This window comes from Chinchilla lanigera, unplaced genomic scaffold (assembly GCF_000276665.1).
Source record: "Chinchilla lanigera isolate Chin_1 unplaced genomic scaffold, ChiLan1.0 scaffold00004, whole genome shotgun sequence".
NCBI classification, from domain to species: Eukaryota; Metazoa; Chordata; class Mammalia; order Rodentia; family Chinchillidae; genus Chinchilla; species Chinchilla lanigera.
In genome coordinates this window covers 4,107,822-4,135,053 of record NW_004955405.1, presented here as the reverse complement: position 1 = coordinate 4,135,053, position 27,232 = coordinate 4,107,822, and the positions used below count along the sequence as shown (strand labels likewise).

The 27,232-nt window shown below is 36.4% G+C and overlaps 1 protein-coding gene and 1 pseudogene across 1 annotated transcript in view; one reads left to right on the top strand and one right to left on the bottom strand.

The window, feature by feature from the left end:
• Positions 1 to 27,232, bottom strand: part of Grid2 (glutamate receptor, ionotropic, delta 2) — a 1,119,457-nt gene that overhangs the window by 276,196 nt on the left and 816,029 nt on the right. The window contains exon 13 of the mRNA XM_005374673.1: positions 13,819 to 14,131. Coding sequence (XP_005374730.1) covers positions 13,819 to 14,131 — 313 coding nt within the window. The remainder of the gene's footprint in view (positions 1 to 13,818; positions 14,132 to 27,232) is intronic.
• Positions 17,579 to 18,003, top strand: LOC102010222 (annotated as a pseudogene).

Here is a 27,232-nt window from a genome sequence, read left to right as displayed (position 1 = left end):
CCAAATTTAAGATCTTAAAGGTGCAAAGACCTCCCATGTGTGTGGATTAGAACTAAGTTAGTTAAAGTGTCCACAATGCCCAAAGCAATCTAAAAATTCAATGCAACCTCAATCAAAATACTAATGTTATTCTTCACATAAATAAAAAAATTCTAAAATTTGCATAGAAGAACAAGAGATCCTAAATATTCAAAGTAATTGTGAGCCAAGGAGCAATGGTGGAGACATGTAAATGCCTGATTTCAAGATATCCTCCTGAGACACTATAAGCAAAGCATCACACTTCCCCACATGACAATGACACACTCTTCCACGGAACAGAACAGAGACTCCAGAAGCAAATACCCACTTCTACACTTGACTGATGATCAAAGCTGTCAAAGCATACGTTAGTGAAAGGACCGCCTTTTCACAAATAATGGTTAGAAAAATGGATATCCAAATGCAGAATAAGGTGCCTCTAAAAATTAAAAAAAATCTAAAAATAAACTGCAATATAATCTAGTTATCACATTCCTGCTTACACAGACAAAGGAAGTGAAGTCAGCACACGCCATAGATACCTGTGTGTCTAAGTTTATTGTGACGCTATTCACAGTAGCTAAAATATGAACTCAGCTGAGGTCCTGGTGAACAAACGAATGGATTAAGAAAATAGAGGGTGCATATATATATGCACAAAGGAGCATTATTTACCCATAAAGCCCAAAATTCTGTAACTTGCAGCAAAACAAATGGAATTGGAGGACATCAAGTTAAGGAAAGTAAGCCAGACACAGAAGGACAAGTATCAGCTATTCTCTGTCATATATAGAAAGAACACGCCCATAAATCAGGTTAGCCTGAAAGGCTGAGTTATGATTAGGGACTTATGTGTGTGCTGCTGAGGTTTGGGCAGAGGGTGGAAGCACTGGTGTATGTGGATCCATAGTCTATGCATACATGGAAAGACCACAGTGAATCCGCGAAACTGTGCAGTTAATATGTGCCCACGAAAACAAAGCTTGGGAAGATGCACCTCTTGACCTACCTTTCATATGCTGTCTGAAATGATAACTATATCTTCCCAATCTGCAGAGTAAAAAAGTATTGCTGAATCCTGGAGTTAGGATTCTAAAGGAACTGATGACTGCATTTTTTTACTAACACGTATTTACCTCAGTAGATAGGTAGCTGTATATATATAAGATGTAATCATAACTTCCTTAGTTGCAAATCTACATTTTACAAAATAAGTATTAAATCCCCAAATATGCTGAAGGCTTAAAAAATAGAACAGAAATAGAAATGTTTGTCACTGAATGCCGTCAATAGCAATTGAATTTATCTGAATTTTTGACCTCTCAGTCCTCTTAAACATCTCAGAGACTCCCCACTTCTCTCGGGGTGGGGGCTGCCATGGACAAAGCCCAAGCCTTCCCGAATACAGGACTTCCTTGAACCCACATCCTCCTAAGCTACTGTTCAGCCTCTTTTACTAGGTCATTTGTATTTATGATTCCCTGCACTTGGACAACTAAACAGTGTATTCCTTCCTGTCTTTCAGAATTTTGTTCAATGTCAAATTCTCAAAGAAACTTATGTCAGCTTTGGAAAACTGCAATGATTCTATCAATACTTTCATTTTCCTCATTTATTTGCACTGAAATTCTGAGGTATGTATGTATGTATGTATGTATTGTGCTTGTGGTTTACTATTTGTCTCATTTCACTGGAATATGAGCTCCATGAGAACAGAAGTCATTGTTTTTCTCATGATCATCACCCCAGGTTTTGAATAGTGCCTGGCACATGACAAGTGATCAATAAATATTGAACAAATGAATGATCTTTGGTTGGACTCAAAACACTCCTAATATACATAAAACATGCTTGATCTGAGAAGAAACGTTTCTCAGTTTATGAAAGCGTGCATGAATTTTACTCAACTGATGAAAGGGACATGTGTCAGTGAGGAATTCAGACATACATTCTTGGCCTCGTGTACATTCATTAAGATGTTTAATGAATATATAAAAATGATGGCATATGATACTATAAATACAAATTATTGTTTTCTTAGCAGCATAAACTGCTCTTCTGGAAAAGCAACCAAGACATTTCATTTATTTCAAAACCTGTTAAGGTGATAGATGCATAACAAGTTTAACACTCCCTTTGTTCAACACAGCGTTAAATAAAGGAAGTTTATTCCCAGTGCAAAAATTCTAGGCAAGGCATAGTTAATTAAGAGAAAATGTCAATAGAACTTAACATTGTCACAGGATAATGGTTCCTGCTGCTAGATATATGTCAAGAGAAAGATAAACAAGACGGAGTGATTTATTAAGCAGTGCCCCACTCCAGGCAATGCATTTGCAGAGGGTTGCAGCCCTCCTTGGGTGGCAGAGACTAAAGTCTAAGTGGCCTTAACCCTTTGAACAGTGCCACAATAGCCCTGAAATGCGGTGCTCACAGACAGCCCCTGCTGATATGGCAAGATCGCTCTTGTGTTCTGAAAGAAAGAGCCTCTAATGACATTATAAAGGATCTAAGTTGGTAAAAAGCGAAAGATTTATGCGATCTGAAGAGGAACCAAAGTCGAATGGTCTAAGGTAAAATTGGATGCCATGAACAACCCTTCCTGGCCTTTAAGATACTCCAGTTATGTGAAGTCCTGCTATTTCAAAAGCTGAAATTCAATAAAATTAGGATCACTGTTATTTAAATTTTAGACTTCTCAAAAAATTCTAAGAAATTAATGATTGCTGATTTAGAAATACTGGTAATTGTTCTCAGCAAATATGCTCCTAAAATTTTTTTTGGAAAAACACTGAAAAGTCTTTTATTCCTTCAAATATTCTTAATAACATAATTCAGTTTCATTTTAGATTGTTAAAATTAAATTTCAAAGACGGTCTTAATCTAGGATCAACTTTTATAGTACTGTATATGTCCTTCATTTCAAAATCGACTCTGAATGCTATTCTGTGCTTTGATTTTTCTCAGATCTAAGTATCAAATCACATCATGATCATCATCTTTTTGTTTTTCTGTTGTACTGGGGATTGAACCCAGAGCTTTCACACTGAGCTAGATTCTTAGTATATCTCTTATTTTTTTTAAATTTTGAGACAGGTTCTTACAAAGCCAGTAAGTTGCCCAGACTAGGCTTGAACTTGGGATCCTCCTGCCTCAGCCTCCCAGAGTGTTAGAATTACAGGCTTCCAACACAATGCCCAGTTTCATTATCATTTTAAGGAAGCCAACATCCATGGGGTTCTACATTGGTGTCAGGGGCAGTTTGTGAACATTGTCTAGTTTAAAAACCAGCTGTGAACAATGTTTAGGCTGAATAACCTGTTTTAGCTTTGGATCTCAAAGTAGAATTCCAAAAACAAAACGCATACATGGTTTTTATAGGATATTAGAATGCAAAGGACTAAATCTTGTGAGCCCCAAAGCTCGTAATATATAAAGTGGAAGCGCCTAGAATCAAAAGTTATAATGCTTTTCCACTGAAGTTAACTAGTTCTCTGTGTCCCTGGCTAACTGTGCTAGACTGTTATAAATACCTATTGCCCTAACGTGGGTGTGGTCTGTCTCCCTAAAACAGACCTTGTCAGGGTAGGAGCGGGGACAGAGGGTGAGGCCTAGAGCAGAGCCCTGAGGTCTGTTGGGAGCATCCTGTTCTTGTGAGAGATGAATGCAGTTCTCCTGCAACCCGTGGTAGTCTTGGAGGGAGGCTGCTACACAAGCCTGCACCTGGCCCTACCTGGTTTCCTAGCTTCCTCACTGGTGAGGTGATTGCTTTCAGTCCTATCTTTTGCCCTCTGGCAGATGTGTTCTAGCCACCAGGCCCCTCACAAGAACTGAGCAATGCCAGCACCTGCTGTGAACCCCTAAAACCGTGCACTAAACAGTATCTTTTCTCTATGTAGGCGGCCTTGGGTGCGTGATTCTAGTAGCAAGGTGCTCCCAACACGTGTGGTAATGGCACTCTTAGACAGGGAAAAGTGACTGCAGTTTTTCATGTTCAGTTGCATGCTATGAAGTTGATATGAGTTTGTTAGCATATGGCTTTTATTATCAGCATTTTCATTCACTAGAACTGTTTTTCTAATATATCTCCATGTGCTTAATAGCTGTTTGCTTCTTTAAAATAATGCTAAAGGGCTGGGGATTTAGCTCAGTGGCAAAGCGCCTGCCTGGCAAGTGCAAGGTCGTGAGTTTGGTTCCTGGTACTGGAGAAAAACCAAAAAAAAAAAAAAAAAAAAAAAGAGAAAAAAAATAATGCTAAGTTTCTGGGAGGGAATAATGGTCACATAAGAAATTAAACAATGCTTGATTCAACCTCTTGCTATAATCCACTAAAACAACAATGAAAAAGTTACAGTGCTGACTGCCTGTATTTTGTGTCACCAATGCACTTCTAAATGTTTTATATTACCTATGAGCTCTTCTAAGTTTTAACAAAAACATGACGAAGTATGTGATTATTATTTGAGGAACTGAGGTACCTAGAGGTTAAGAAACATGTTCAACGTCACAGCAAGATGTAGAAACAAGTAGGTTTACAACAGAACTGTCTCTCAAGTGAACATAAAGATGTTTAATAATTGTTTAATTTGATATTTGCATGTAATCCCATAATTTTATGTCTAAAAGACAAATTTAAAATAGTCTGACACTATATTTTATTGATCAGGGAGCAAGATCAAGTGAGTTAATTGAACAATTTATTTCTTTCAGTTACTGAGTAAATATAGGCTCATATTCTGTGAGTTACTCTCTCTGGTAGATCATGACCTGGTGTGTATTTGATCCCCCAAATGCAGTGCACAAAAGAGCAATAACCCCATAAATTCAACACCTGCTGTGCCTTATGCTTTCCTAAGTAGGATAATTATGATTCCCTGATGGCACTGCACATTCATAGCTTGTGTCACTTGTACCTTCTACATTCCATGAAGACACATATCACATTGTTCTAGTTACCTTTACGACTAGATTACTAATTCTTGCTTAATGTACAAGCAGATGTCTCCCAGACAGTGAAGAATGTAAAACAGTAAAAGCAGAAGAACTCTTTGAGGACATGCTAAATTTGTGCTTAAACAATGGATATAAACATTAACTGCTGGAAAACAACTGAAGCAGAGAGAACGAACTGTGAAGCTGTCCCAAATGGATTGTTAATTTAGAGCCTAAGAGACAGAATTGTAAATACAAAGAGACTGTATAAATTTTGGCCATGGCCACAAATCAGAGCTCAATTTTATGTGTCCACAGTGTGGATGCAGGGGTCATATATTGGTCTTTTGTTAAAATTTCACACACACACACACACAGACACACACACTGTCAGGAGGAATATAGTTTACAAACAAGGGAATGATATATATGATGTGAGACATACTGTAAATTTGTACTTTCTATTACATTTCAGAATGTTTCTGCTTTATAATTATAAAAAACTCAACCAAAATTTATGCCCCATTGAAAGGTATTTAAGAAATATATACAGGATAGATAACATGGTTGTTCTTCTATCTGCTGTTTCTATGCTGAAAGAAACTGTCAATGAGTCTTTAGTTGACCAGTATTGCATGTCTATATCTGTTTTCATGAGAAGCCACTTTGAAGATATCAATATGTAATACAACCACCATTGTTAATTCCCTACCACTTTGTTTGTAACTCTGTATTGTCTGTATTGTGCTTGTGATATGTTGTAAAATGCTGTATGTCTGTTAATGTTTCCCTCCTTTTATCCTTAAAATAAAAAAAAATTAAAAAAAAAAAAAAAAAAAAAAAAAAAAAAAAAAAAAAAAAAGAAATATACAAGGACATTATTACCCATTGGTTTTGTAAAATAGAGGCAGGGACTCTAAATATAGTATTAGGTACTTTGGAGTTGGCTTGTAAGGATGTTTTTCAGAGCTAGTTTAAATGCTAAATTTTCATTTTCAAGACATGTTGATTTTATTTTTGAAGGCTGTGGTCAAGTTCCCATACCTTTAGGAAGGTAGCTATCATTATGAGACTTCTAATTACATATTCATAGAGGAAGGGCGAGAATGGGTTCTGGTTTGGTCATGCTAAACAGAAATTCAATTTCCAAATTTATATTCTAAACTGACATCTCTACTACTATCTGCCATCCCTGGAGCCCAATACTTTAATTTAGATCTATCCTAAACCACCTTTAGAGTGAGTCCATCTTTGGTGATGTCCATTTCTGTTTTTATTACTTAAACAGAGGGAAATTTTGATCTGGTACTGTAAAAATTCTGAGTATAACTCAGATGTCACAAAGTGGTATTATTAAGGGTTTGTAACAGCTTCTTTTCCTTTCACTAAATTTAGACTTCTAAAAGTCTAACTTCTCCTAGGAATCCCTTTTAGTTTGCTTATTATCTCTCGGAAAACCAATCTTTTGTCTTCTTAAATAATCAAATAGTCCTTTTAATTATGGAATGTATTCATAAGTTGCATGAAGAAATCAAGAAAACATTATTTCTATCAGCTCTTGTTTTATAAACTGCAACCTGATGTGCCTCTTGTCCATGATTATTTTTAGTCTTGTCGAAGCCCAGTTCAGGAAGGGAAAGGATTTTCTGGCTTAAATCAGGAAGAGCTGGTTTTTCAGGAGCGCATTGCTGGCATGTAGCTCCTGGAATAACTGCTTGCTCATTACAGTTTATTGGGAATGTAAACCCATGAATTCACAACTTAACATCATGGCATTATTTTCTGGTTACACAAATTACTCTTGTAGAATTTGAGCTCTCAACTCAGCATTATTTTTCTTCATGGTGTAGAATTCTGATGATGAAAAGAAAGAAAATGAGCACCTTGCCATGTGTTAAATCAGCACGGGGAGTCTCGAGTGGCTATGACAGCCCTCGGGGTGCTTGGCGCTGCCGCTAAAAAGGACCGCCGCTACAAAGGACCACCTACACAAAAATTACAGAGAGCCTTTTTGACTAACTACCTGTAAGAACAGAATGTAAAAGAAACTTACCTTTACAGTCCCATTAACCTGTCACTGCTAATTATTCTCATTTTCCCTGTGTTCATTAGTGTCAGTAAACACCAGAGCTCGCCAATATCATTTTTGTTATATTCAAATTGAATGTGAAATATCACATAACATTACAAAGGCATGAATTAGTTACTTCATTCTGAGGCTTGAATCATTTGGGCTTTGTGAATAGGACACTGGTAAATTTCAGGTATTTCATATCTGCCCTAGAAAAATGGAAGTCTTTCTGAGGTACTCTCCTATGCAAGGTCTTAAAGAGATAGATTCTTTCTCGTCACCCATCTCTTCTGTTTTTTAATTCAATACACAAGGATGACTCTTCTTTTTATGGAAATGGGAAAGTTGTGATTCTGTAACAGTGTAATTTGTCTGGTAGTGGAAGAACTTTGTCTTTCAAGAACTATCCTGAGATTTCAAAGCCAGTGGGCTTCCTCTCATGCTAACTTTTATGCAGCAACAGCAAGTTATTTTTAGCATTTTCATGACTCCAAAAGGCCTTCTTTCTATTCATCACCAGCACCTGTGGAACTATCTGCTCTTAAGAAAACCACCAAAGGAATTTTCTTTCCTTCTTTATTCTTTGCAATAATTATATTCCTATATTATACTCCTCTCACCAGAAGTGGTTTACTTTGGTCCTAATTTCTCTAAGCCTTATTGGCATGGTGCAGAACATGAAAGAAGGGCTGTGTTTTTCTTATCATCACTTTAAACAAACATTTGTGCCAAGCATAGTCCATAGAGTATCCAGGGTATATTTATTTATTAAGCCACTTGTCATAGTGATTCCTTGTTTTCCTTTTGGTCTTACTGTTCCTGGAACATTGTTGGTACTTACTCAGTATTTGCTGATAAATTACTCATGGAGAACATGTCCATGGCCCGGTGAACTCCATTGAGTCACTGCCTAAAACCTAAACATAAAATATCTTCAAAACTCAAATTCTAGGCTTAAAAATATGCAAACTTGAAGGAGATGCCCGTAGATATAAAGGTAAGGGAGAGAATAAAAGTGACAGCAAAGCTTCTATACACTTGGTCTCCATTTGTGCATTTAACAACCTAATGCACAAGCTCTAATGTTCCAGCCAAACAGATGCACTGAGTTTAATCTCTATAATGGACCATACTGCTTTTACACAGTTGAATTCCCCGAGCTGCTTTCCGAGAACATTTTGAAGTAACTGGATTTGTTTTTTTTTAAAGTCAGGATTAGTAAACAACTCACATCTATTTAATATTTTTCTGCTTTGAGCTGTCCCTGAACTCTTTCTCAGAAATTCATCTGATAACACACATGAAATGCCTCTTTATCCCTATTCCATCCAGTAGAGTGCCTCAATAAAGATTGTAATTCTGAAATAATAGCTGTACTTACTCTTAAGAGACCACATTTTTTATTGGAAATCATCACTAATTCTAACCTCATTGCCTATGTGTGAATGGACACTGTCATTGATTGATTCTTTTTTTCAGAGGGTTTATGAGTTGTTTCTTAATTTACTTTTAATCAGAACATACAGATGCTGTCAGTATCTTTTAATGAATTCACCTTTTCACTGTTACCAAGGGGAAGAATAGCATCTTCTCAAGGTAAAGAATTTATTCATATTCAATTCCATACTGTTCATCACTATGAACTTGTATAAGTGTACAGTCAACATTCAGGCTGTGCAAATCATTGACGGGAGCAGGAAAGATGAGATGGAAAGATGCCTGTCACAGTTGAGACCTGCTGATCTCACCTAGAAAAGCATGTTAAGCATATGGGTAACTTTATTCATCTTTTGGGGGGTGTGTTCCAAAACTTACTGAAATTTGATCAACTGCAGGAACAATTCAGAGAGCCAACCTGTGTGCTTTTCGATATCCCCAAATATAATTATTCAGCCAATAAAAGATCTTATTTATACATTTGATTTTTTACCCTCTTTAAAATATACTTAGTGGAGTTATTACACATAAATTCCTCTTCAGTTTAATGAGTTTCAGGTCACCAGTGATGATTGTTTTGAATTTCTAATTTTATATGTCAACCTCATAAAGATAGCACTGCAGATAACTCCATGTTTGATTAGGTAAATATATGGCATTTATTTAATCATTAAACACCTAATATGTACAAGACAGTGAATGGTACACAAAGGACCTATAAACCTGAACAGAATACTGTGTTGTATTTTAAAACTCAAATGAATGCAAGAGCAAAAGAAACACAGTGGCAATGCATTGATAAGCACAATGAAAAATATGTACTGGTAAGCAAAGTAGATAGTCCCCTGTCCCAGCAAAGACATCTCGAAGGAGTGAGATCAAAATGAGAATGGGAGGATCCACAGGATCTCATTGTATAAAAAGTAGAAAGAAGGAGCAGAGATTAAGCAGGTTGGTAATAAAAATATTTCCAAAGCACGTACTGTTTCCAGGCATTGGAAAGCCAGGAGCAAAGGTGGAACAGCAGAAAACAAACTTATCTTCATCTTAAAGGACTACAGCCTGCTTACAGTAACTAGATAATCACATGAGGCATCAGGGTTAAGAAATGACAATCTAGAATTGGGGGAGAAAGGATGGAGCAGTCTTCATTCTCTGAAAAGCTTGGACCTTATAACCTGAGGGTACTGAGGAGTCAGGGAAATATGTGAAGGATGGAAATTACATGGAGCCCTTTGCAAGGCAGCGATAACCTGCTTGTATGCGCACATGTGTGTATTATAGGGTGGGCTGGTGAAACCTGCAAAAGGAAAGACTTAAGAGAGGCTCAGTTCAGATGAGAGATGAGGTAGTTCTCAGCTAGGTAATAAACTAGGCCCAATCTCTGTAGGTGAGAAGAGAATTCTACTTCTATAGATGTTTAGGAGGTAAAACTGCCAAGACTTACTTATGACTGAATATGAATCATGGGAAGAAAGAAAAAAGAGGAAAAGTGCTACCGAAGGGCCCCCCACCCCATGCATTTAGGTGACTCGTGTTGCATCCACAGGAGAAAGAATGTGAGAGACTAAAGGGGTTTTACAGGAAAAATGGATTCAATTTTTGTTATGGTGGAATTTATTTTATGTCAGCTGTATCCACAGAGAGGTTCAGATCCACAGACAAATATAAATCTGCAGTTGCAGAATGTAATACAGATGTGTGAGTCAGGAACATATTGGCAGTCATTGAAATTATAGCTAAATTGAATAGAATGGGAAGATGAGAGATGGAGCAGGATTACACCTCGCTGTAGGACCTTGTAATTCTAGATGCGGCTCATATCAGTCAATGTTGGAGTTATCCTTCCCCATTTATTGACGTGGGTGGCTCAGTTTCTTCCTTTGTGGTCTAAGCCAGCCATCATCACAAATGGTTCATCTAGGACTCTAGGCTCCACGTTCCTCCATCGGCTTCGAAGTCCTTTACACACTCTTAACTTCAGGAATCTGAATGTACACATCTGTAACTTTTCCTCTACTGCCGTACTTTAAAAAATTTAGGTTTGGCCATGTTATTTAGTGAAGCTCTGTATCATTTTTAATTTTTTATTATTTTTTATTCTCTCTAATTGATAAATCTTGCATTCTTGCATGTGGTATCTGAGCAACTTCATCAAAGATAACAATATGTCATATAAAAACCACTGTTAATTCCTATCATCTTGTTATGAAATTCTGTGTCGTTTTTACTGTTCTTCTGTTGCTTTGTTTTTGTCTTTATTGTTATATTTTATTGTTTTTTTCTGTTTAAAATAAAAAAATGTAGGTTGGGCTTCCACTTTCATGAATACTTCACACTCAAACTCACTCATACTCATATTTCCACTCTTCTTCTTTAACCCATAAGATATTTTTCTGCTTTCTCCTCCTCCTACTCCAATGCTCTCTTTCAGATTTCCATCATTGCTCCTTCCTTTTCTATGCTTCCATGTAACCCCAAGTCTAACGTACCAGCTGTTATCTTGCCAGTGATCTAAAATCACTGTGGAAAGTAAAAAGGATAAAGGTGCAACACGTATATGTACCAATCCCCCATGATAAATATATTTATTATGTATTGCAAACACATATTAATAAAAAAGCTACTGACAGTCAAGAAATCATTTCCTTGTTGTCCTGTTCTGTGTTTAACTAACCACAACCAGGTCTTACTGTTTTTTACTTATTTAGCAAAAACTTGAATACTCTTTATATATAATTAATAACTTCACACTTTTATCCATCTTAATTCTCATGAAATCAATGAGGCAAACACATCCAGGCTGTTTCCTGAAACCAACCTAGACAAAATTCTTCTCTTTTGTGATTTCCTTCTGTCGGGGAAATGAACTGCTTCACTGGGAGAATGTTCAAAGTACCCCAGAAAGAGTGATGGTCTTCCCACAGTGAGACTGCGAAGCCTTGTCCAGTAGCTAGCACAGACCTTCCTGCGCGTGAGGGACATGAATGAGGCTTCAGAATCACTCAGCCTCCAGCTTGAGTTGTCTAGCAAAAGCCTCTGACAACATGGAACAAAGACCAACCTTTGTGTCAGTGGCCAATCTATAGCTAAATGGTGAACACCGTTCACTCCTGAATTACATTTAGTTCTTTGACATAATTAACATAGCCAACCAACCCTCTCTGCTTAAGTATTGTCTGTATATGGCACATGCACCACCACCTAATGCTCTCATTTGTCCTGGTATCCTTCGGTCACTCCCAAGGGCTCCTCTATCCTTTGCTTTCCTTAGGGCTCTGTCCTAGACCTTTTCCTGACCAGTGGTCCTCAGTGAGGAGTGCAGAATGAGGAACAACTATTCCAGTGATCTAACCTCCAAGGCTTCCCTTATTTCTTATGTACCAATAGCTCCTAGATATATATTTAGCTCAGCTATCTCATCTGTGCTTCTGACAAATAATATCAGTCTATGAACCAAGTACTAAAAATACCCTCTGGGATGTTTTATAGATACCTCAAACTCAATAGGCAACAAAATGATTGTATGACCTTCTCTATCGTATTCACTTTCTCTGCTTTTTTACACTTCAAAGAGATCAACATCTAATATAGGTAATTTCCTAATCCAGAAATATAGGATAAAACTTTGTTGCCTTTTTTTCCCCTTATTACCAACCCCTACTCTGCTGTGCTTGTAGTTATTCAAGGGCTCTTGGTTCCACCTATCAATAACCTTCTAGTGACTCCCAACCCCACTGCCGCATCAACGCTTGGCTCAGTTACTACGATAGTCTTCCAGTTTGTCTCGAGTTCCATGCTGCCTTCACTCAATCTGTTCTCCACACTATAACCCAAATTTTACAATAGTAAGAAACTTGAACATGCCTTCTCCTGAACACTATTAAAAAGCTAAAAATGATTTCAACAAATATCAGTTTGAACTACTAATAAAGAATATATCTTTAACCTCAGCTTTCTCTGCATAGTCTCTTCTAATTTATTTCTCAGTTTCTGGTCTAAAATCCTACAATTATTTTTGTCTCCATTCTCTCTTAGCAAGTTATTTGCATAGTAAAATCTGTCTGTGTTTGCACAGTGGTAAGTGCCAAAGCCTTCTTTGCCACATTAAAACATATTGAGCTTTTCTACCTCCATGATTGCCTGACAGCTTGTGCTTTTCCCGATCGCAGAGCTTTCTACTCAGAACTGTAATTCATTGTTTACGTGTCTGTCTTCCACTAGTCTTGGGGCTCAATGATGGCAAAGTCTCTCTCACTTACCAATGAATATAAAGCTTAGCAAAGCTCTACTTAAATAGTGTTCATTCACTACTGACTTTTTAAAAGTGCACTAAGGAATGAATTGAAAGCGTCTCTGACAAATACAGCCACCATTAACCTTTGTCTGCAGCCTGAATATAGGAAAGAAAGAGCAAAGAATGCTCATTACGTTTTAAGGGATAGATTAGAAATGGGGCGTGGAGATGAAGAATCTAGACAAATCTTTGATTATTGAAATGAGACTAGAATAACAAAATTTAATGGGTAGACCAATGGCAAATGGGAGTAAAAATTAAAATGCTATTGAGAGTTGTAAACATTAAGGTAAAAGTGTCCTATGTGTGTATTGAAATACCCATTTCTCCTGTTTAACACGCAGGCTGATTTTGCAAAAGACTATCAAGCCCCACACTATTTCACTCTTTATGATGGCAGTAGTCTCAAGCAGGGAAAAATAATATCTTATTCTATTCTGAAAGTGAGAATTAACCAGGCAATTTTACAGAACAAGGCAGATTGGATATTGAATAACAAAGAAAAGACATTTTTTAGAATGAGATTATACTTTAAATCATTACTAAAGATTAGACATTAAAGTGAAAGATAAAACATAAGTTTTTTTTATCAGAGACTTAAATTAACCAAAATCTTTTCAGTGGTAATGAATCTTTTTAATACATGAAATATTGTCTCTGAGCAAAGAACAAGTACTAACTTCTCTTATATACATAAATAATTAAACATTGCTCTTTCTAATAGTAAGCAGTTTCACACTAGTAATGCTATTTCCTCCAAGAATCAGAGTTTGGGGGAGAAAATCTGATTTTGCAGTGTGTTCTGAATCTTAACTCTGACATTCAAGTTTGCTTTTGTTAGTGAAACTGAACTTACACCAGAAGACAGAGAATCATCACTGCTGGAAATCTGCTGTGCTGGAGATGGAGTAGGAGAAAGCAGGACATGTTCTTTTCTGAGCTTTGCTGTGAGGATCCTTCAGAACTCTCATGGATGTCAGATAGAGCTATCTTAACTAAATGTGTGAGTTTTGAACTATCATATTCCCTTTTTATGTTACAATGTAGTTTTTCTCCTTACCTTGCTGTACAAAAGATCCATACACAAACCACATGGAATTGTAGAGTGTGGTAGAGGTCATTGATCCCATTTGTAATCGTGGGGGATTCAGCCAGTTCAAGAGGTAGACCAGTAGACCCACCAGAAGGACTGTGCCAGCAATGCAGGCCCATAGAGAGAGATCGAAGGGTGCAAGACAGGCAAACATATCCACCGTCTTCTCGGCCCTTCGAAGAAGGACCCCCACAGAGTAGTCCATGTACCGGGTTGTAAAATCCACCACATTCTCTCGATCTGGAGTGATGGTCAAGGCAGAAATCCCTATGTCCGCTCTCTGGGAAATTGAAAGAGAAAGGAATACATTAATAGCATGAAAAACAATTGGATTTGTGACACTTCATCTTGCCTGGAGGAAAATAATAGATGCTTCAGGTAACATCTTAAGTCTTTTTACATAAACTGAAAATACAGTGATTTCTTAGAGAAGAGCTACATGTGAATTTTTTACTGACAACCTTGCCCCACTGGAGTCAAATAAATCACCTTGTTCATCTTGCCAGCACACAGGAAATCAGTGGAGAATACCTCAGATATAGACACTACATGAAGAAAACTGTCTTTTTCTCTTAAGTCATTTTACCACAGCCATTGTTAACACAGTAGCAAAGAAAAACACTGGAAAAAAACTTATCTAAGAAAACGTTGTTCTATATGTTCTTGTACTTTTGGTTTTGTGGTGCTGGGGCTAAACGTAGGCACACCTCACACACTAGGTAAGTGCTCCAACACTGAGCTACTCCCCAACCCTAATATGTTCTGAGCATGCAAATTATTAAGTAGATCATTAGACAACTTCAGCATGACTCTCCTCTTGGTTTAAATTTCTTTTCAGAAAAAATTACATCATTAGGCATTAAATACATCAGAGTTTGTCAGAGCTCTCAAGGCAGAAGGTTGTGATGCGATAGGCCAGAGGTCTCCACCATGATGCTGTTGTACAAACTTCAGATCCATTTCAATGAAGAGCTAATGACTAAGAAAACAGGGATTTTTTTTGTCATAGCCTCTTTTCTCAGTGTGCATCTCTTTAGAATTTCACTGATACTACTGACAATTGCAGCATATTTTATTTTACTTATTTAAGACATCACAGAATCAGTAAAACAGAGAACAAATGACTGAATGTTTAAATTCTATAATGTGAGGATACATATTTAAATATCTAAAAGATGCATCTTACTTGAAATAATGATCTGTGGCTGTGATTAAAGATGTGGGGAGACCCTTCCAGACAAACACAAACACTACTACATTTTATGTTGTACATTTTCTAGTTGTTTTTCTTTCATTGTTTTAGGAAAGAAGATAGAAATTTATTTTATAGCTTTTGAGTATCAAGGAAAAAAAGCTGTGAAAAGTAACATGCCAGCAGAATGCAAATCAGCTTAGATAGGTCTAATGTCTGAAGTAACAATGCTCTAAAAATATTCTAGCAAAGTCAAACAGTATGTGGCGAGTATGAGAGCACGCACACAGAAGTAAGCCCATACCTATTTGTTTATAGGGTCAGTGTTAGGAATTCATGTAACTCTTTCACTTAATCCTTAAAGTGAGCTATGAATTTGTATTTTCCCTCCATTTCATAGGTGCAGAAACTCTAACATAGTTTAAATTTATTGTTTAGTTCTCAGGTTTTTAGTTTCTCCACCTATGAAACAAGTGTCTTAAATTTTGCTTTTTAAAAATTGTACCTGTTTTGGGGCTGGGGATTTAACTCAGTGGCACAGTGCCTGCCTGGCAAGCACAGGTCTTGAGTTCAATTCCTGGTACCAGAAAAAAAAAAACCAAAAACCAAAAAAAAAAACCAAAAAAAATTGTATCCGTTTTTATTGTTTTTGTGTTGTTTTGATTATGTCTTTGTGTTTAATTTGTTTTTTTCTCTTTAAAATAAAATAAAAAATTGTGCCACTTATATTGCTGCAGGCCTGTGTAAATATATGAGCTACAATAAGTTTAGAATTATTAACTGAAAAGAATTAAACTTAATACTCTATAAAATAGACTTGTAGAGAATCCTTTGGTTTGCTTTTAAGCCCCATTTTTTTTTCCTTTATAGCTGATATTGAGAATTTGGACTTATTCCCTGGAAAATCTAACCTGGATTTTCAGCTCTCTAGCCCTGTCTCTTCTGAGCTTCCATTTATTTATTTGTAAAATGAATGTAAATGTTCAATATGATTACTGTGAGCTGACTCACTTATCTCTATGATAAAGAGGAGTAAATAACTCTCTAAGATCCAGTCACACTCTCAAACATGCATTTACTCTTGTGAGACAGTTATCTCACGTGGATCAGTGATTTGCTCTCTGTCCTCCCTGTCTTATTAGTGTATGTTTGTGGTGCACAACAAACACCACCCTCATGGGGACACGGCACATACACACACTACATCCTGACTAGTTTCACTTCCCCTTTCCCTCGCCTCCCTCCCATCTTCTCCATCTCCAGATCCAATTTCCAACTCACAAAGTCTATGCCCTTGTTTGCTATCATGTACTTTTCTTGGCTCTTAGATTATTTAATCTCTAAATTTCTCATTTAAGAGAAACTGTGCAATATTTATCATTCCATGTCTGATTTATTTTCACTTAGCATAATGGCTCAAGATGCATCCATCTTCCTATGGATGACTCAACTTTATCCTTATTTATGACTGACTAGTTTTCCACTGCATTTCAGTACCATATTTTCTTTACTCATCTACCTGTTAGTGGCATGTGGGCTGGTTCCAGGACTTAGCAATTGTGAGTTGCGCTGTTATAAATATGAGTATACATGTATCACTGTAAAGTGACATCTTTAACTGTTTCAGGGGAATATCCAGTGGAGGTAGAGCTGGGTCAAAGGAAATCTCTACTTTTACTTTTGTAAGTAAACTCTATACTGATTTGCATAGTGGTTATACTAGTTTATAATACCTTCAACAATGTAGAAGTGTTCAATTTTCCCCACAAATTCATGAACCCTGCTGATTTTTGAGTTCATAATGACAGTCATTCTTTCTGGAGTCAGATGAAGTAGTGCTGTTTTGCTTTGCATTTCTCTCATGGCTAAATGTGCCACCAACCTATTCCTGTGCCCATCTGCCATTTGTACTTCTTCTTTTGAAAAGTGTTTACTCACTTCAATGGTCCATTTTTAATTGGGTTTATTATTTGGAGATCTAATTTTTTATTCCTTTAATATATTATAGATACTAATTTTCTACCAGAACAGTAGATTAGAAAAAAATTTTCCATTCTGGAGGATGGCTCATCCTTCTATTTGCAGTTTGCTTTGCTAGACAAAAGCTTTGAAATTTATGTATCCCATTTGTTGTTGCTGTTACTTCTTGTGAAATTAGGGTTCTGGTCAGAAAGTCTTCCTATACCTACATCTTTACTATTTTTGCCCACTTTTTTCTTCATATATATATAGGTCCATTTTGATATGATTTGAGAAATATTAATTTAGCTTAATTCTTCAGCACAGGAATAACTCCTTTTCCCCAGTAATGTATGTTAAAGAGGTCACCTCTCCTCCAGCTTGTGCTTTTGGCTCCCTTGTCAAAGATCAGGTGTCTGAGTGTGCCTGGAGATATTTCTGCATTCTCTGTTCTGTTCCTTTGGTCCACATGTCTGTTTTTTGGTGCCAGTACAGTGCTGTTTTTATTCACTGTAGCTTTGTGATAGAACTTGAAATCAAGGATTGAGTTGCCTCTTGCTTTGATGAAACTGTGAGATTTTTGATGAAATTGAGTCATGAAACTGTCACCATTGAATTGAAAAATGGAACACAGGTCCATGGAACAATCACAGGCGTGGATGTCAGCATGAACACACATCTGAAGGCTATGAAGATGACCCTGAAGAACAGAGAGCCCTTGCAGCTGGAAACGTTGAGCACTGGAGGAAATAACATTCGCTGTTTTATCCTGCCAGACAACTTGCCGCTGGATACGCTACTGGTGGATGTTGAGCCTCAGGTGAAACCTAAGAAGATGGAAGCTGTGGCAGGAAGAGGCCGAGGCCGAGGTCGAGGAAGAGGCCGTGGCTGCGGCAGAGGAAGAGGGAGTCCCAGGCGGTAACGCCTCTCAAGATGACTGTTGCTCAAGTGATAGGGAATATTTTTTGTACAGGTTTTGTTTGTCAGTTTTTAATAAACATAATTGTGGGGAAAAAAAATCTTGTTGCCCAGGATTATTTTTGCTCTTCTAGGATTCTTTGGATTTCATATAAACTTCAGTATTTTTTTCTCCAGTTCTATGAAGAATGCTGTTGGTTTTTTTTTTTTTTTGGTTTTTTCTCCGGTACCGGGAACCGAACTCACGACCTTGCGCTTGCCAGGCAGGCGTGCTGTTGGTATTTTGATTGGGATTCCATTAAATCCTTATATCAGTTTTGGTAATATGACATTTTTAACAATATTGGTTCTTCATATCCAGGAACAGGAGATGTCTTTCTTTTTTTGATATTTTCTTCTACCTCTTTTTTTAGAGTGCTAGAGTTTTCATGTAGAGATCATTCACTTCCTTGATAGGTTAATGCCTAGGTTTTTAGTTCTTGTTGGAGCTGCTGTGAATGGGGTTGTTTCCTGATTTATTTTTTGGTTGGTTCATTAGAGTATAAGAATGCCACTGAGTTTTGCATATTGGTTTTGTATCCCGCTACTTTGCTAAATTTATTTATTAGTTTTAGGAGTCTTTGGGTAGAACACTAGTTGATGCACTAATGACCTAAAATAGTTAATAATTTAGTTAAAGGTAGAAAATTGGCATAAGGAAGAATTTACTAACAACACGTTGACTGAATCTTGGTGAAATTTTCATAAAGATGTTCCTAATAAATAGATGGTTTACACTTAAGTGGTTATAAATCGGAATGTGCCATGTTTTGCAGGGAAATTCCTAGATGCTGGTCTGCTTTCAACATTGTCTTCTCAAGGAGAAATCACCACATTGCCTATGGCATGTGAGAATCATAAAATGAACTTTTTCAAACTACACAAATGCACACAGCATGCACAATATAGTTTCCTGTCCCAGAGTTTTACACTCACTTTCCTAAGGCGTTCTTCACCGTATCCTGCAGGCACAATGCTGTAAATGATGATGTAAATGATGTACATGGACTGATAGGAACAGGTGATTGTCCTCATGGTTATCAGTGCAGCTCACTGGAGCAGACAAAAGTCTAGGGCAGTGATTCAGAAAGATGGTCCTAAAGCTTCCTAAGTAGCAGAAGTGATGATGTAATCAGAAACAATGAGATGATCACTCATCCATGCCTTCTTATTCCTTCATCCGTTTGATCATTCACTTGTCCACTTTCTACAATAACTTTTCAAATTTTTACCCCGGTTGAATATTCTTTCTTCTGCTCTAACTTTCAGATGACCCCTTCTGTTATTTTATAGAGAACAGAGAAAATACAAGATTAAAATTCACCCTTCTTTTTACCTCCCAACTTATAGGCCATACTTAACATATTCTAATCCCTATTTCCAGCAGCAGAGCTGTCTTCCTTCCTTTCTAAGGTCACCCGTCATCGGCAAACTATGAACCATTTTCTCCATTTCAGATATTTGAAATTTAACATTCTGTCTCATGAATGAAATGTCATCCTATCAGGTATAAGATTCTCCACTCAAGATTCTTGAAATCTTTCTCTTTAAAAGCAGAAAGAGAAAAGAATTTTACCCTATTTTCTAGGACCCCTGACTCCCAGTAACTATCCCTTCTGTCTTTTTCAGAGTCAATTTTCTCTAAACATTTGTCTCTATTTTCACACATCCAGTCATTCTGAGATGCCTTCGGAACTGCACTATTGGGCACGTTAGCACTCAGGGAAACCTCACTTCTGAATCTTTGCGCTCAGTCAAGTGGAGGTGATTCAGGGCTCACTGGACTAAACCTCTCACAATATTTGACAGTGACATTTTCATTACCCTCAGGTTTCATGACACAGTGTAAACCTCTCTCAGTTCCTTCTTTGAGCTCCTTTTGGGATTCTCTGGCTCTGCACACTTTTCTCATCTGAGAATCTCCGCCAGAACAATCGTCCTCACCCTGTACTCCCATTGCCTCCTCTGCGCTCCTGATTTACCAGCTGGCTTTTCCAGCTCTGAACCTGAGCTTTGAAACCTGTAGTGATTTATTTAACTATATAGCTAATATTTTTCTATTAAATATCTCAAATATTCCTCAAATTTGACATGGCCAAGACCATACCCAGTCCTAACTAGTTTTTCCAGCGTCTTCCACTGCAATGAATGTCATCTTTGTACACAAGTCAAAACTCTTCGTGGCTTCCTCTTCCCGGCCTTATGACCCTATCTAATTAGTCTTTATTGGTTTTACCTTCTAAAAACTCTAGTATTTATCCTCTGCTCTGCTGTAGTCAGTTACCACTGTTTGCCTGGGATCCAGCTCCCTGTGAGTCTACCTGAATTCTACCTTTTTTACTCTCCAATCTCTATTTCAGCCAAAGTAAGCTTTCTCTGAAGCAAATCTGATCTGCTCCTGCCTTGCTGCAAAGATTTTCAGTGGATTTGCATCATTACTTGGGAAAATATTAAAATCATTACTATGACCTATTTGGGATGGACTATCTTTATGCTTTAATGCTTTAATGTGCCCATGCCATTCTCTTCCTGGTACTTCTTTCTGATTCATAGTCATTGTACCTGCTGCTGCCATGATCTGGTTTGACTATCCTGAAAACTCTGCAAGGAAACACTTACTCAAATTCACATGCCAAGGCAGGCGTAGTGGCACACGCCTGTATTCTCAGTCCTCAGGAGAGGAGGTCGAGGCAGATCTCTGTGAGCTCAAGGCTAGCCTGCACTACAGAGAAAGACCCTGTCTCCAAAAAAAATTCACATACCAGCTCACTAATCAATTGTTCAGGGAAGCTATGTATGCAAACTTTGATTAGAATAATTATTATATTATGGTTATAAATATTTAATTGTATGCAATATGATTATATATTTATTGTATACTTTTATATTATATATTACTATAATTTCTATTTATTCCAATAATGATTATTATTAGTAAGCATTATCATTGCTTTGAATAATCATTACTATTGTACTAAGAATTACCTACCTCCTTGACATTTTAGCAGTTACGAGAGTTGGAAGTTTACACATATTTGTATGACTCTTTTAGTAGTGCCTGACCCTTCTACTAGGCTATAAGCTCCAGGGAGGCTGGGACTGTGAGCTTAACAAAATAATATATTATTGGTGCCTACATTATTTTATTTGGTATATGAAATTCTCAGGGGTTAGGTTCCCAGAACACCTGCAAAATATGAAAAACCATGAATTCCAGACATGGCTAGAAAAATGCCTATAAATATCTATTTTTATAATTTAAACCCCAAATATGCTGTATCTCCTACTGTAATTTAATCTAATATAACTTAATTTAATTCTGTGTTAATAAAGCCTGAGAAGGTGCAGGGCATTTTGGCAGCATCTTAGCGATCTTAGGCCTTTAAAAACAAAATTGAGAACACTGAAGATAGCTACACTCAGGCGGTACAGCACCCTGCTAGGATGCGAGGATGCTGGTGCGTTTGCCAGAGGTAGGTTACAGGGCAGAAGCCAATCAGCAGCAAGGAGGATTGAATAACGATTTTGGATTGGCCACTTGCAAACCTCCCACCAAAGGAAAATTGAGAAGTTTCCGGGAAATGATGGGGATTTCTGACAATTATTAGTTAGGTTCTAAGGAAAAATCTGCAAACCACTGAGAGCCAGAATCTGAACCGTGACTTTTGAGGGGCATACTATACACCAAGACACCAGTCTAGTTGTTATTTTTCAAGATAATATTTTGATTTTATAACAAATGAATTTTCATGTGTCTCCTATTAACTATCTTAGTTTTGTCATTTCTACGTACTATTTTAAATCTAAGTGCATCAGTATTACGATATTTTGCCAGGTAGTTAAGAAAATTATCTTATCCTTTAATGAGAATATTTTTCAGAACCAAAAATAATTTATTTATTCAGTAATTTTCCAAGACATAATTTCCATGCCCCTCAAAATACTGGTTATTCCTACTAGTAATGAACATAATCTTAATTTGCAATGATTTCTCAGTCAATATAGATGATATAGTTTTTAAAGAATGAAGTCAGAGCCTGAGTCATTTTTATCAGCTGAATCAAAACAGGGCCTTAAACTAAACTTGAGGTCAAATAAAAACTCAAAAATACTTAAAGTAAAACTCAAAAAATTCCTCATAAGCCCTATGCAATTGATTCTGTAAAAAATGTTGAATTTCATATTTGTCTGCCTTTAATTTCATTAAATGATTAATTTGCACCTTTCACGTCTTTGTGTAATATTTTGAGTCTTTACCTGTCATCTATTGTGTCACCTTCTGTTTTCTAGATCTGAACTATTTGGTAGTTTAAGAAGCAGGCCTTTCATTCCTCATCCACATTGGAGGTAAGGTTGATGGAGAGTACCCGGTAAGTTCATAGATGGTAATGTGCCTCTAAAGCTCTACCTGCTTTGACAATAGCTCATTAGTTAACATTCTAGATATGGATTTTAAACATCTGTGAATATCTTTTATCACATTGTTATCCAGACTGGTTTCTCCATATAGTTCTTAAGTGCTTTGTAAAAAGCATATTCATCTTTTCATGAATAGATAATGCTATCAAAAAAGAAAATTAACCACTTATTTTTATCACTTAAAACACATCTGATTAATAATCTGTTGTGTAAATTTAACTGAGAATAAAATCAAACACATTTCTCCACCAGAATGAACATATATCTTTTGACATTTGTAGTATACCAATCTCAAATTATTTAATATTTCTCTTTTGGATTTGTACATAACTTCTAGTAACTCAGCTCTCACTTTAGGGAAACACAGTCACTTTTCTAGGATATCATTCACCTCTCCTAGAAATATGAACTCATTAGAGGGGCCTAACATAGCTTCAAACTGTTTAAATTTTTTTCCTTGTTATTAAACAACTTTTTACACAAAGTACAAGCAAAATAGTTTCTGAAGAGTTCTGACACTTTTTTTTGTGTGTGTGTATTGAATTTTTCAAACTATGCATTTTTATCTCTTTCTCTTCACAAGATATCTCAGCAATTTTCATAAGCCGTGGTTGATACGCTTTGGTTTTCAAATAGTGTTACAGAGTAAAGATTCCAGTCTGCTTGGGAGACAGTAAGCATTGGAGAAAGACCAACAGAAGAAAAGAAGAGTGGGGGGGAAACAGAGGAAAATGGGGAGGAAGAGGGAGGAAGGACGGGGGAAGAAGGAAGGAGGAAGCGAGGAGGGAAGGAAGAAGGGAAGAATGTGATCCTCTTGTACATCTGTTAATCAGTGATGTACAACGATAGGCAAGGACCTCAACTTTCATCACTTTAGATCTTTGAAGTCAATGCACAGAGTTACATAATGGCCCTTTCAGCATTGAAATTTTAACACCAAGTTTTATTTATCTGGGCCTTATTTTATGATCATGCTATACTTAAGAATATAAGAATATAAACATTTTGTCTAAATCTGACTTTATATTCCATTATGTACTTCCAAATAAATACAGTGTGTGACTTAGTACTATTAATAGAAGCAACCAAAAAGTATATAGTCAAGTTCTTATGTACTTCTTTGAAAGAAAAAAAAGACATCTTTCAACATGCTATGGTTATAGATTATTAAGTTTTAATTAAAACCATGTAATACACTGTCTATTAATTTTCACATATGCTATTAGAAATGTATAAGTCCCTTGAATAGAACTAATAAAAGTATTTTAAAAGTAATTCTTATTATGACATTAAGATCATAAGTAATAATTTCAGAAAATATTTATTTTTGCATTTATATGCTGAGTATTTGTGAGTTCATAGGAAGAACAGCATTAATAGGGTTATAGCTTAGCATATGGTAAGGCATTTAACCTAAAAAGAACACGTGCTATGGATATGTACAACCTATTTTGCTACCACAACAATTAGTATTCATGCTGATACAGTGCTTACTATTCCTATTTTAAATTATCAATTCAGTTAATTTTCACATGCATCCTGTGACTTAAAAACTGCTATTTTTTTCCTCTACAGATAAGAATATGAGACACAGAGATGAAGTTACTCACCTAAAATCATACCACTGAGGAGTACTGAGGCAGTACTCCAACCTGGCAGGTCACCTTGGGCATCAGTGAGAGGGAACAGAGCTGCTCCACCCGCCCACCCCATACTCATTCTGCTACTACACAACAGTTTGGGAGAATCTCTCATTTCCCTCCTGAATCTAATTCAGTCCTTCAGCCTGGGATTGCTATTTTGTTCCGTTTTATCCATTTAATTCCATTCAATTTTAATAATTTTGTCTTTGTAAAATATTAGTACCTATAACTCAAGAATTTTTTGCTTTCCTTTTTATTCACTTTCAGAATTTTAAAAACTGAAATCATTTAAATACAGTTTCAGATGTATTTTAATTCAATGTTACAAATTCATAAAATCCCTTTGGGATTTTGAGTTCTCTCAAAGATCTTAGAATTACTTGAGCAAGAGAGAGCATTTTAATAGTTTTTGGACCTAGTAAAATTATACCGTTTCACTTATTCTTGTTTAGTGATTCAAGTCTAATTTTCATGCTTTACTGCAACTGCATACAGACGTTTAAGATTCTATATACTTTTAAACTGGTCAAAGTATGGAAATTTCTTGCTGAAGCTAAGCTAATAAATTGAAGCCAGTTCTCTAGCTCTATTTAGTTTACTTAAATATCATATTTTCTAAAAATAGTGTTAGTTACAACTTCTTCTATGCACATAGTTATTCCTCATAATCTTTTATTTTCATTATAATTTCTATATATTCATTTACAGAGAAGTAATAAGATAATATCAAATGATTTAATTAGGAGTAACAACCTTATGCTGTTGCTAAATTTAACAGGTATATCTGTAAATACTTCACCATTAAATTAGAGAGAGCTCTTTCTGAAATGGGAGAGGAATCAAGAGGTGGAGGGAGGGAAGAAAAGGAAGGGTAGGGACAGAAAGAGGAACTAAGATGTGTCATGTGCATACACCAATCCCACAGAAGGAAGGCACACATTTCATGCCCAAATGTGTACGAATTAAATTTTTTAATTAGAACTTTTTGGCTGAGATAGAAAATTGCCATCCTATTTTTCATTTTATTTTATTTTATTTTATTTTATTTTATTTTTTTTTATTTTTTTATTTTAAAGAGAATAGTACACGAGAAACAAACAAAAAAGAACAGAAGCAGCATACCAGTATCATGAACATAAACAAATCAAAGCAAAAACATTCAAAGTGATGCACAGTCTCAAGATAAATTAATACAAATCAACAGTGGCTGTTACGTTGCATACTGCCATCCTCAACTACATTGCTCAGATTATCAGATGTAAGAAGGAAAGATTGCTCAAACCATTAAAGAGATTAAGAAAGTAATTCTTCAATAAAACATTAGATATATTAGAGAGTTTCACTAGACAAGATGGTAGGAGTTCACCATTGTAATTCCACTGCATATTGTCACCTTCAGATCAGCTGCTTAGACCACCAGACACAAGCATGCAAAGTCAATCAGAACATAAAAAATTGTGAGCATTAACTGTTCATTTCAATACACCATCAGACAACAGCAATACAGTCATCTCAGCTATTCATATATATATTTACGTTTTGCCTTCCTCCTTTCTTTTTCCTTCTTTCCCTCATCCCAGTCATTCCTTCCTTGGAGCAATTTCTTTCCCTTTCCTATCATCTATTGTACATTTTGACTTTTACCTAGTCTTTCAGGTTCCTACACCAAGGAGACAATATGATGTTTACACATGTGGGTTCGATTTATTTCACTTATGACTATGGTCTCTCGTTGCATCCATTTACCTACAAAAGTCTCATGTTTATCTTTTTTAATAGCTGAGTAATACCCATTGTATAAAAATACCACAACTTTTTTATCCATTCCTCAATGGATGGGCATCTGGGTTGTTTCTAAGATTTAGCTGTAACAAATTGTGCTGCTATAAACAGGGGTGCACATATATTGCTGTGATATGATGTCTTTAATTCTTCTGGGAAAATACCCAGAAGGCGAATAGCTGGGTTAAATGGGACTTCCAATCCTAGTTTTGTGAGGAATCTCCAAATTGATTTAAACAGTGGTTTCACCAATCTACACTCCCACCAGCAGTGGAGTAGGGTTCCTTTCTCCCCACAGCCTCTCCAGCATTTGTTATTGGTTGATTTCTTGATGGTAGCCATTCTTTCTGGGGTGAGATGGAATCTCAGTGTTGTTTTAATTTGCATTTCTCAAATGACGTTAAACATTTTTTCATGTATTTATTCGCCATTAGTATCTCTTCCTTAGAGAAGTGTGTATTCATCTCAGATGCCCATTTTTGGACTGGGTCTTTGAATTTAGAGGGGCCTGATTTTTTTTTAATTCTTTATATGTCCTTGATAGAAGTCCTTTGTCTGAGGCGTAGTTGGCTAAAATTTTTTCCCAATTTGTGGGTTTTCTTTTTACTTTATTGGTGATTTCTTTGGATGTGAAAATACTTTTTAATAGGATGACACCCCAGTTGTTGATTCTTTGAAGTATTTCCCATGCAGTTTGGTTTTTGTTCATGAACTCTCTGCCTACCCCAATGTCGTCAAGATTTTTACCTACCTTCTCTTCCAATAAATTTAGTGTTTCTGTTTTAATATTTAGATCTTTGATCCATTTTGACTTTAATTTAGTGCACAGTGAAAGACATGGGGCTAGTTTTAGTCCTCAGCATGTGGAAAGCTGGTTTTTCCAGCACCATTTATTAAAGAGGCTATCTTCCTTCCACTGAACATGTTTGGCCCCTTTGTCGAAGATAAGGTGACTGAGTGTGTTTGTAGTTGTGTCTGTATCTTCTAATCTGTTCCACTGATCTTCAGGTCTGTTTTTTGTGCCAGTACCATGCTGATTTTATCACGGTAGCTTTGTAATATAATTTTAAGTCAGGAATTGTGAAGCCTCCTGCCTTTCCTTTGTTTCCCAAGATTGCTTTTGCTATTCTAGGCCTCTTTTGATTCCAGATGAACTTTAGGAGTATTTTCTCTAGATCTGTGAGGTATACTAATGGTATTTTAATTGGGATTGCAAGGAACCTGTACAACAATTTTGGGAGTATGGCCATTTTCACCATGTTGGTTCTTCCTATGCATGAGCAAGGAATATCTTTCCATTTTCTGATATCCTCTTCTATCTCTTTTTTTAAGAGTACTATAATTTTCACTGCATAGATCTTTTACTTCTTTTGTTAGATTGATTCCCAAGTATTTCATCTTTTTAGATGCTATTGTGAAGGGAGTGGTT